General features: G+C 38.9%; 1 protein-coding gene across 1 annotated transcript; it reads right to left on the bottom strand.

The window, feature by feature from the left end:
* Window positions 1-2,599: 2,599 nt before the first annotated feature.
* LOC145940376 (protein lethal(2)essential for life) lies at window positions 2,600-11,730 on the bottom strand. The gene is made up of 3 exons (XM_083045464.1): window positions 9,605-11,730; window positions 3,995-4,216; window positions 2,600-2,785 (listed from the first exon to the last, which is right to left on the bottom strand). The coding sequence occupies exons 1-3, from the start codon at window positions 9,854-9,856 to the stop codon at window positions 2,666-2,668; spliced, it is 594 nt and encodes a 197-aa protein (XP_082901590.1). The 5' UTR covers window positions 9,857-11,730; the 3' UTR covers window positions 2,600-2,665.
* Window positions 11,731-12,097: the final 367 nt, after the last annotated feature.

Genomic DNA, 12,097 nt, shown 5'->3' with positions numbered 1-12,097 from the left:
ATATTTGTATGAAGTAGTTTCGTTCACCCTTCCTTCGAGCCTAATCCGCCAGCCGTTGTTAGCGACCTATAAAAAGACGATCTCGCAGGGAGAGATAAGTATCTGGCGCGCGCGACCCTTATATACTCCTGAATAAAATTGCATTAATTGCGTCTGCTTAAAGAGAGAAGACCGATCTTTATAGCTGATATACATTTGTGTTAGTCGGCCTAACGAGCGATATGAAAAGGAAATCGATAGAGCGGTACATGATACACCGAAAGAGGAATGAACGTAATATTATGCAACCCGGTTGTATCGTCGCTATTATGTCATAGCTCGGTGCTCACAACATTGAACACGTTCCGATCTTTAATGAATATGAACAGATCAATTTTTTTTCGCGAGATTCTGTTCATCTTTGCAAGCGAAAATCATCTTTGTTATTTTGATTGATGATTCAGTGATACTTGTACAATGTTTGTATCTCCAATTGTCGTCGGCGATTTCGCATTTATATGAAAATTGCCCATTCGCATATTATCACCGTGAACCGTGAATCAACTCGTGTGTTTGCAAATACGTTGAGTCGTGTGGCCTGCCAGACCTCGACCGCGCCTCGAAATCTCGTAAAAATAGCTGTCATTCGTTTCAAGAGCTGATAAAAAACCACGCCGGAACGGCTAGAAGGTCACTCGGGCTGCCTGCGCAGTACGGAAATCCCACCGCGAACGTTTCTGGCCGAAGAAATTGCGTTTCAACATTTCGACGTGGAGCACGCATGCGATGTGACGCAATGTTATATCACGACGTGCCGGCCCCTTCCCTTCGTTTTTAGCATCGCTTCATCGAGTATTGACGAAAACAATTCTATTCTAATCTGTTTACTAATAAAATCGACCTTGTCTCTTGGCGATAACACAGGATCTTCATTATCGCACGTTACAAAGTGTATACGAATTTTATCACGTGTGTATATGTGTGTCCAGGTCTAGGAATATATCTTCTAGTCGGTATAAATTAGTCAGCCTGAACCAGACATAACTACTTCCAAAGAAAAAAATAAAAGGCTCGAACTAGGGCGAACCAAGGTTGTTTTTGAAGATCGCATCTACATGAAGGGAACCTCTGCGCAGTAACTCTGCTACGCAATAGGCTCCAAGATAATCATTTCTTTTTTTACTCGATCCTCACACATGTATGTACATACACAGATTCTTTCTGCGAGATACAAAACAAACGAGATACACACAGGCATCAACCAGCGGGAAGGTTACGCTAAGTTACACATAGGCATCAGCATTATATCATATACCGGTTGACCGTGTTAATGGTGGAGCGCGCGGAGGTGGCGGGGTACCATCGTTCGCTGGTGTGAGTTGGGTGGTATGGTGGGGCCCGGTCGGAGCGAACGTGCCAGAAACCCCGTCGTCTCTCTTTGGGCCGATCAATACTTGGTATTTGTTGATTTCACAGCTATGCCGTGGAAAAAACATTCCAGCACATGTATCGGTCGGCAGATTTCGACCTGGCGATACTGAAGATCGTGATCGCGAACGTCTTCGGGCCCATCCTGGGCCCGAAACGACTGATCGCATTCAATTGCGCATTATGTGTGAGGTCGGTGCGGAGGTCTCGAAGCTTCCACGACGCTGCGACGCGACGCGGCAAGGCGCGCAAGCCTATATAAGGCAACCGGCCGGCCCGGCTCGATGCATTCGTAAACAAACCCTGGTTCAGTTCGGACGCAGAGAACACCCGAAGACCCCCTCACCCTTCACCATCAGTGTAACACACTTGGGCTTCTTATTTCGTCGAGACCGCCGGCACGGGAAAATGTAGGCGAGCGGGCACTAGGTGCGGAGCGCGACAGTTTACCGTAGGTATCCCTTAATTGGGTTTTCCCTTATTTTTAGTTTGCAAAAAAAGTTTAGTTTAACGCGAATCTTGTTTCAATCTGGTCCTATTAGTCTGGTCGGAGTAGATTGGACGCTTCTATTGTAACCCAGTGACGAAGATGGTTGACGTCACGATTGACCTTGATCATCTTATGATGGGAATTTAAAGGAAAATTATTAAAAATGATTTATTTGCTGTATAACTGATTAAAGTATTGAAGAAGTAATAAAAAATACACGAAAGAAGATGAATGTGTATTATAACATTTTAATATTTTGAAATTTTTATTTTATAATTAACAATCTTCTCTTAATTCTAGGTATATACATAATTTATCATGTTATTTGATATTAGATTGATTTTCAATATAATGTTAATTAGATTTTACTGTTATTTAACTATCTGTTTCTTAGAAATCTATATTATTTATCTCTTTTCTAAATTATTATTTGCAAGAAATAAGAAAAGAGAATCAATTATATTTAAGTTCAAATCAATTTTAATTGATAATTATATTAAAAAATAATAACTCGAGTATTTCTATTGGACATTGCAAGAAAATAGCATTGCGCAATCATACATTTCATATGACATAACAAAATATTCTTTTATAATGTGCTAAGAAATTGTATTTTTATGATATATTAGAGATAAATCTTAGCGAAAAACATGTATAAAAATTATGGCACAGTTATTATTATTTTATAAAATTGTTTTATTATATCAACGATAAAATCGAGAAAGTAAAGCAAAATAAATGCCGGAATGAGAGTTTCAGATATATTTTTTAGTCGGCGGTAGTGGTGGAAGTGGTTGTAGTTGTTGTTTCGACGGGAACCGGCTTGACAGCTGGTACTCCCGTTTGAATGACATTGATGACTCTTTCCGACCCAGCCGGCGTTATGTTCTGAAAAAAATGCCAGTAAAATATTATTAAAAATTAAAATAAGCGAATTATAATAGCTAGTGTTTTTGTTTTTTAGTGCACCCTACGGGGTCGGTGCTTGAACAATCCGTACGCGACGATAACAGGCGTGAATTAGAGTTTGAAATACCTTCACACTTGAACAAATATGAAAAGAGAACTTCTAGATAGAGGTGAGTGTATAAAGTCTAGAGTCTAGACACTAGATAATATATCATTCATTAAGTTATAATAGGATTATATTTATGGACAATGAACTAGAAGAGTTAAAAATATGACGATTAAATCAATGCGAGCTATAGTTTAACAAGCCGTAGTATAAGTGTGGCGTTGAACTATTTTTATGTCGATTGTATAGAAAAAAAGATTTTCTATACGATAATTTAAAACTAACTTTTTATATTAGAGGGCCATTGTAAAAAAATATAATTATATATTATTAGTTTTATATGATTAGTTTAGAATCAAAACTTTGGTGTGGCTAATTAAAATTGATTCTCTATATTTGAATATACTTGAAATCAAATCTCAAACTTTGAGGGTATAGCGTACAATTAATAAGAAAAATGATAAAAGAAAAAATTACAAAAGTATCATTTCTGAATATTAATAATAAGTGTCATCGATTTTAATAGAATTTCATTTTTGAAACTCATTAAAAATGCAATTGCTTTTAAATATAAGAATGTTATAAGTAAGAGACTTAATATTCAGATAAAAATGCTTTAAATATTCTTATCATTCCTATCATTCTTTTAAGACAAATTTGTACTTTTGTATCATCGAATTTTAATGTATAATTTCCTTTAAAATCGATGTACACTAATCTAACAAAATGTGCCTTATCCAAACGTCGCGTGTCTAAATTTCGTATGTTAACGAGACATGTTCTGTTTTGTAGTTTAGAGCAGACTCGTAGTTTGATCCAAAACCGTCGGCATCATCTGCCTTCTCTAATACCGCACACTGAGGCACAGCATTGGGAACGTTGGAATCAAAAAGCAAAAAATTCAAACATGTAACGTAAGCCGCACCAGCTATAACAAAGACGAGAGAGGGAGAGAGAGCGAAAGAAGGGGCTAGTAAGGGGAAGTGAGAGGAGAGAAAGGGGCTCTATTCGTTCGTGGTCGAGTCCGCGAATGAAAGGGCAGGGCGGATGTTAACGTCGGGTCTCGGCTCGGTCGAGCGTACCTTTTTGGGCGCCGTGACAGTTAGTACACCATCCGAGGAGAGGGTTGAGGTGACATTGACGAGGTCGTGAGATGGCGGCAGGACGTATCTGCGTATAAAGTGCCTGCTGATGTAGCCGTGCTCGTCTTGTTTCTCCTCGTGCTTGGCCTCGACAATAACGTGGTTGTCGACCGTCTTCACCGTGATCTCGTCCGGTGAGAATTGTTGCACGTCCAGTATTACCTGCGGATCAGAGAGCGCGGCCCCGTGAGGAGGCCCCCCCAGAAATTATTAGCTTCGTTCAGGATCTTCTTTCCAAGAGCGTCATCAGGAACAGAATTTCGCCTTCTTCCGAGAGCAACACGCAAACGCACATCGTCCTGACCATGCATCCATAGAGCGCAAGTTAAGTATTATTTCCCCCCTGAAACTTACTCCGAGAATTATGATAGAATTTTGAGCGATAAGGCCCATTTAATTTTGTTTTTGTCTCGCAAATTAGCATTTACATTTTGGGTTTCTCTTTTGGAGCAAATTCTTCTTTGGAAGAGTGTTCTCGAACGCCATATGCGTATATACTATAAATCGTTATTAAAACACAGAACTAGCTTGCGCACAATTGTTTCGGCAGACTACTTGAAGTAGCGTTTCGTTTAATTTGCATTTGTTCATCCACATTTCCGTGTTTAGGAAGCCGCCGGGGCCGGTTCCGCCGATTAAGCCCGGTTGTTGGAGTTTCTGCTACGAGAAAAGAAAATGATAATTTGACCAACCTTCTAGATTCGTCTCGACCGTCAAATAAGTGCGTCGCAAAAAAGGCATTTTCCATTCTTTCGCGTTTTTTTCGATTTTTCGCGTATTTCTCTCTTTTATATGTAATCCCGCCGCGTCTCTCTTTAGATCATCGCGCGTTAAAGCGCGTTAAATGGTACAAAAGCAAACCGGGAAGATGTAGTTGCCAGGCGCACCTACTTGTGTGAGATTGTTCCTTTTTTTTTGACGACCAAAAAAAGCATACACACATACAAGTAGGTGATTATATCTTTGTACTTATCGCGAGTGCTGTGCGGTCGTGCCGGAAGCGATCGGTCGCGACCGCGGTGGCCGATCCTTTTCACGGCCGAGCGGTTCGCTCTTTGACGGTAATGAGAAAAATTGCAAAAAAATACAAAAATTTTTTAAAATATACATCAGACAGGTAACACTCCGGAGCAAGGAAGCTTCAACGACCGACGGTAATAAAAATAGGCGAGCCGAGTTTCTCCGGGTGATCCTCTGCGTGATCCTGGAGCTCGGTGAGCGTGAACGCGAAGTAAGTTAGGTGGAGGATGATTGGCTGTGCATTTCGAAAATAGTACCAAAAAAAAAACAGAGTAGAAGAGAAGAGGAGGAAAAAGAAGTAGTTATACGGTCGACTCGAGTGCTGCGCGCAGAGCGACATATTTTGTACAAATAAAGAAGTAAAAAAAAGGGTTCCGTGTAAGAGAAAAAAAAACAAAAGTCAAATTTTGTACGATTATTCTATCTTGTTGAGGGTATTCCAAAAAAAGCATTTATTTTTGTATAGAGATTATAGCCAGAAGAACCGGGACCTGAGGTTTTGTTCACGTGAGCGGCGCCCCCTTCAAAAGAGGGGGCGCGTCGGCTCGTCGGGACGACGCCGCGAGTCTCGGTTCTGTCAATGAACAAGACTGATTAAGCGCGACACGATAATATATAACGATAACAATCCACTCTTTCGGTTGCATATTTTATTCCGTGGCTGCTGCGCGCGATTTCTCGCGTGCGACTTTGAACCAAGAGCGTAAAAAGTACAGCGAAACGGAGAATCATTTCAGAGCTGCGGCAGGCAAACCGTGCACGCGATCGCGCGAGGAAAAAATATCGCAGAAAGAGCTAAAATAATAAAAAAAGAAGAAAAAGGAAACAGAAACACGTAAAAAAAGATTGAGGAGTTGGAGGTATATAAAACGAGAAAACTATGGTGGTAAAATTGTGATTTCATAGAGATTTTGAAATTAGCGCGACTGATCGGAGATCGCGCAGCGCGATCATCCTCTTTTGATACGTATCTTTCGTAGAACATTTTGGCGAACGAGGAGGATAACAGCGTTCCCTCGAAGAAAGAAAAGAAAGAAAAAAAAAGTAGACAAAAACAGCTTATCCGGAAAAAAAACGGAAAAGTCGTCTCTCCGATCCGATTTATTCGTATACCCTCCCTCGTCAAGGGGGAGGTGCTGAAAAATATCCACTTATTCTACCCCGAGCGAAAATAATCCCGATCAAACACTCGAATCATCCTGTCAAAAAATTACTGAGCTGCTGCTCCGGTCGACTTCGCGTCGCACTCACATGATTACATATAATGTGCGTGCACTGTGATAGAGACAGCGGCAGCACCAACAGATGCAGTCATCAGAGCTTTTTGGGCCTTCTGGTGTTCCGGATTTTTCGTTCGTTTTTTTAGCCATTCCTAGCAGGCATTGAGTTTCTCTCGTTTCTTGCGTTTGAGTCCATCCCCTCGTGTAATTTGGGTTTTTTAATTTTTTAATTATTTTAATGGCCGCGCGGCCGATTTGTCAATCCCTTTGAAAGTAACGTTCGAGCTCTATTAGATATCCTTTGTTTGCAACGTTTTAATCTTTTCCGTTAATCCATTCCTCTTCCCTTAACCGATCTTCCCCCTTCCCCTTTCCCTTTTTCTTTTATTCTCCCTCTTACGAATGCGTCTCTTCGTCATCCCCCTTCGTCATCCACTCCCCTTCATCTCTTGTCACTTTTCTCCAGCGACTTTTCTAGATTTCGAAATCTAACTACGATTCGCCGCTACTTGTTTTTTCGATAGAAAAGGAAACAAGAAAAGAGTTTTACACTTATTATATATATATCGTAATTTTTTTTATAGAATATTACTCTCGAGACTCTTTGTATTCGATGCAAAATTTATTTTGCGTCCGATACAAACCGCGCTCGAATTATAAACACCAAAAAAAAGAACCACTAAAGAGATCGTCAGTTTAAGTCGTGTCTCAGCCTAAGTTATAAACGCGCAAACCGATCACATTTCGCTGTTGTATCATCAAACTTCCTCAACATAAATGTAATTATAACGCATTGGGTCAGAGTAATCTTGAATTCATGAATTTAGAACTGTCCGGTCTTATATGAACAACAAAACCGCGATAAATGTAAAATTTGACGTACCGACGACGTGCGAATTCATGAGTTTAGGAAACGTTTAGGCGAGTTATACATTTTGTATTCGACATAGATGACCACTATAGAAAAAAAAGAAAGTGATCGCCGCTTCAGACCGTGATTAAGTTGTTATCGCAAAAAATCGCAAAAAAAAGAAAAAAACAATAAACCGGTCATTTTTCACTCGCTGGTGTATCATCGAACTTCCACGAGATAAGATAAATAACGTTTATAACAGGCCGATAACTCTCTCTTTTGCGAATTCATTAATTTAGACGTGTCACGTCACCTTCACGGCGAATAAAACGTACTTCTAATATGCGCGCATTCATGAATTCGAAACTAGTTTGGCGACTTTTGTGAGCATAATTGCAAATTAACGATCGATATTACTGTCGAGTTACTAAGTTACATTAAAAATCTGAGGCGGATAGTTAAGCCGATCTAGGGGGATCGAAAAGAAGCGACCTCGCGGTCGTTTTATCCAGTGTGAACTCATGAGAATATAATCGAAGATTTTTAAAGAGCGTCGAATAATTAACGAGATATAACAGCCTTTATCGTGAAATCCTTTTGGGGGAAAGTGGGAGTGTGCCTTTCGCAAATTGATCTAGGCGCGATCTAAATCCACTCGCGACACTCGCGAACGCGACAACAGAATATTCGATTGATTCTTGAGATTCTTGACTTATCTATTGTGTGTTTTAGAATAACTGCAGCGTAAGATAATCGGTATATCCGCAGCGCGTGTTAATCCTAGATATTGATCGCGTGCATATCATCCCGAATCGCGAATTCTCGTAAATTTTTGCTCCGACTCGATCCGTAAATCGCACTTCTGAACAATCGCGTCAGAATCGCGACGGCTATCGCGTAATTTTCCCTAGACTATGGAAAGTTTCGCAATAGCCGTGGGCGATTCTGCGTTCTCACTCGTATCGAAAATAAAAGTACGCTCTAAAACACGTCTAAAAATAACTAAATACTGGCCCACTCGCATTCGGGACATTCCGTGATAATTTTAACGCGCGTTGCTTCTTTACGTTTTCTTGCCGCACTCTGAAACCAAACCGAACGAGCGAACGCACATGTGACAAGAAAATATCTTAAATAGAAAATTTTCTGTTTGACGCATTTTGAGATTGCACAATAGCAAATTGCTTCCAAAAATTTTGCAAAAACTCATATCTACGCAAAAACGGCTTCAAAAATTATAAGCAATTTAGAATAACGATATTCTCGAGGCAAAATTAGCGGCGAGATTCGAATTACATATTAAATTGAGAGGTGATAATCGTTTTTTATCGACTTGTGTTATCGATTATTATTATTGAGTCGATTATTGCGTAAGAAAGAGAGATTTGATTTTTGAACTTCTTGTGTTTTAAATAATTTCTGGCTAATTCCCTTCTTTCGCAAAATCCTGCCAGCTTCTGCAGGATTCTGCGAAAGACGGAATTGGACCATCGCAGCAGTACTTCCGCCCTATATGATGTATTTTTAAGTAAGCAAGCTTTTAACACTTTCTTGACAAAAAATGCTATCGCATTAATGACTATACAAATAGAGAATCCGATTAAACTCAATCATTAGCTGATATCTTGAACTGACATCTACAGAATAAAATTTATAAGGCATTCTTTACAAATTAAATTCAGCAAAAAGATGTTATTTCGATATTCAATAAGCCCATCTGATCGCAAGACTTGAGCGCAACTAAATTAAATATCATGTAATGCGCATAAATGCACATTTTAAGACAACAATTACGGATATCAAAATGACACATTATAGCAATTAAAATACCAGCAAAAGCAAAACTACGAATGTAAAGACGAAGCAAAAAATCGTTTGGTGATGTAAATAACACAAAATCGTTTCACAGTAACGTCACGTAATATGTACGAGCACAGAAAAGAGATACATTTCCTAAAAATTAATTTAAAAATTTCCGCGTTGATTCTATGAGAATTTCTCGAAGCAATAAACTGCATAAATTTCTAATATTAATTAGCGAATGGAAACAAATATAAAAATAGAGTTAGAAAGCACTAATTCAAACACAGCAAGTAATACAAAAATAGTTTATTTGGCAACATCGTTGAATAGAATTGCATATTAAGACAAAAGAAATAAATATATGATATCGAGATTAATAAGATATTCTGACACATCTCAATCGAGTAAAATATTCCAGTAAAATATGATTAATAAAATTAATTGAAATTTTAATGAGCAGACAAATTTAAAAATAGACACTTTAGGCGTATTATTTCGCTGATCCGTTGACGAAGACAGAAAACAAGTTGCACATAAAAAATTCTATTTTGCTCGTAGATCCACAAAAAGCAGTATGCAACTTCACTTTCGACCTGATCGCACCACGCGACATTCTATTTCACTTCTGTGCGCGAAATAGTCCTAAATACCAACCTGGAAAGTATCATTGTCCAGCTGGATAGTGCTAGATCCGCTCGAATTCTGACGCGCCACGTTCCTCCACGGTCGATAGTACGTATTCCCGAAAATCGAGCGTAAAGGAGCTCGATTGAGACCAAGACCGGTGAAATTCGAGAGCAGGTCATCTCGGAGTAGGCCAGTGCCGAAGTGTTGATCCAAGAGTCGTGAGGCGGGACGATCGATATCGTCCCACCAATCGCGGAAAACTAGCGGCACAATTGACATCTGCGAATCACAATCGAACAATCAATAATGACCGGTCGGTGCTTGAAAAACAAAAAGATTACATTTTTATAGAGATACGAAAGAATAAAACATAGACGTCCCGGGCGAGAAGTACGCGTGAATGAAGTAATAGTTTGGCGATTGAATCACAACTACAGCATATATACATACATATACATACATGCATATATATGCATATATATATATGTGTATATATATGCACATTAATTCTACGTACATGTAGATATTAAGTATTAAGCTAGACTGCACAAAGGCGATAAAATCATTAGCTCTCGTATATAATTCATCGGATGATGTTTCTAGGATTATCGTTAAGTGTAATTAATCTCTCGAACTTACTTGGAACACTATTAATGTACGAGCACATAGCAGGCACACACGATCTTAGAGTAAGAGAAGCTAATTACACGATCCTACACATCGGCTGAAGTACACCTCGATTTATAAAAGACTTATCGAAATCCGCGTCATCCATTCCGGAATGGACGAATATATGTCGTTGGCGAGATACCCTACGCATTTATAAGTAAAGGTCACAATAAGAGAGTCTCGTTTTCTCGACCGCATATGTCATAATTAATTACTCTAGACTACTCGTTGGTTAAGTGATAGTTTTAGGGGAACGTAAGAACGCGTTAGCCGACATGTAAACCACGTGCTGTACGTAAAAAAAAAAATTAAAAATCGACATCAAAACGACACTCCCTACGTTAAACGTTACACGTACGGGAAGTTCTTAACTCTCACTGAAATTCTTGCCATTCACGGGCAATAGAATCTATGAACAGATCCTCCAACGCAATACAGCACAGATGATACTTAATACCTCAGAGAATACGACTTCTCTCGCGTGGCAATAGAATCTTTGCATTGACAGAATTAAAGGCAACATCTAGTAAACGAGGTAAGGGAGATTATTAGTAGATCGCATAGAAACCGGTTTCTCACGACGGAGACTCGAAAAATACAAAAAATTCAATAAAGTTTAAACTATAGACGTAAGCCATAAGACAGCGAGAGCTCGACCGAAACACAGCAAAGCTAGTCCGTTCGCGTAAGATTACGTATAGGGAGTTTAAACTCGAAATCTCGAGACGATGGATTTTCGGGATTTAAGTATCGACCAACTACGCGATGGAACAACGATGACGATTAATCAGACAACGCAGGTACTATGACTAAGCGTATAACTAGTTTAAAGTCATACGCCCCCACTATTAAACGTTGCTAAGAATCACATACATATACACGCATCCAAACACACGTTTTACGATCACTGAATACAATAAAATTAACGATTAAAGATCTCGCGCTAAAATTCTTCACAATCACCCTTTCTTTCTCCTTCGATTAAGGATACGTATCCTTGATGTCCGTTCGCGTTGGTAATTCAGTGGGGGAGATTTTCACAAGTGAGGATATAAGGACCGTTAGCTTAAGATTATTTCGCACAAAACGTACCGATAAGCTCACATCCTGATCTAAAAGACGAAACAAAGAAAATGGAGACGTACACTGAAAAAAAAGATTATTTAATTCAACTAATATTTCGTTGAATACGTCCAAATAAATCATTTATTTGAAAGTAAATAATATTGATTTGATATGACAAATATTTATTTGATATAAGAAAATCCTTTTCAAAACAAATAAATATTTATTTGTTTCAAATAAATGATTTATTTGAACGTATTCAACTAAATATTAGTTGAATTAAACAATCTTTTTTTTCAGTGTAGACGAATAATATTACTTTTAAGTAAATAATTCTGAGATTACCGTAAGTTATACATTAAGCGGCTTAGGCCCGATTGCACCAACGTCATTTTGGTTTTAAGCGAGACTTAAATATATGTTTGTCTTTATTTATTTAGAAAGAAAGATAAAGATAGATACATATTTAAGTCTCACTTAAAGCTAAAATAATGTTGGTGCAATCGGGCCTTAGACTTATAAAAAGCTGTTAGTGAGCTAGTGAGGACATAACGAGATAACGAGAGAGTTTCGGTGGTACACACACTCGCGAAGAAAAAGAAAAAAAAACATAACGAAAACAGTACTATCGTACTTTACGTGGAACGTGAAGAGCCGATCGGTCTACTCGAAGATCACCAAACAATTCCGGAGTCGACTTCTCTCTGATTCGGGCGCGAATCGCGGATCTATCTTAAATAAAGCCGCGATGCGGAGGCGTGCTTCTACAATGTCACGTGACGTTCA

This window comes from Prenolepis imparis, unplaced genomic scaffold (genome assembly GCF_030444845.1).
Source record: "Prenolepis imparis isolate NDT839.2.m4 unplaced genomic scaffold, iyPreImpa1.0 SCAF_9, whole genome shotgun sequence".
In the NCBI taxonomy this organism is placed as follows: domain Eukaryota; kingdom Metazoa; phylum Arthropoda; class Insecta; order Hymenoptera; family Formicidae; genus Prenolepis; species Prenolepis imparis.
The sequence above is the reverse complement of the archived record's forward strand: the minus strand, read 5'-3'. Positions and strand labels throughout refer to the sequence as shown.

Coding starts and splice junctions, on each gene's coding strand:
- LOC145940376 (XM_083045464.1), bottom strand. CDS start 9,856: ATGTCAATTGTGCCGCTAGTTTTCCGCGATTGGTGGGACGATATCGAT. Junction 4,217..9,604: donor TGGACAATGATACTTTCCAG/GTTGGTATTTAG, acceptor TCTGATCCGCAG/GTAATACTGGACGTGCAACA. Junction 2,786..3,994: donor CTGTCACGGCGCCCAAAAAG/GTACGCTCGACC, acceptor CATTTTTTTCAG/AACATAACGCCGGCTGGGTC.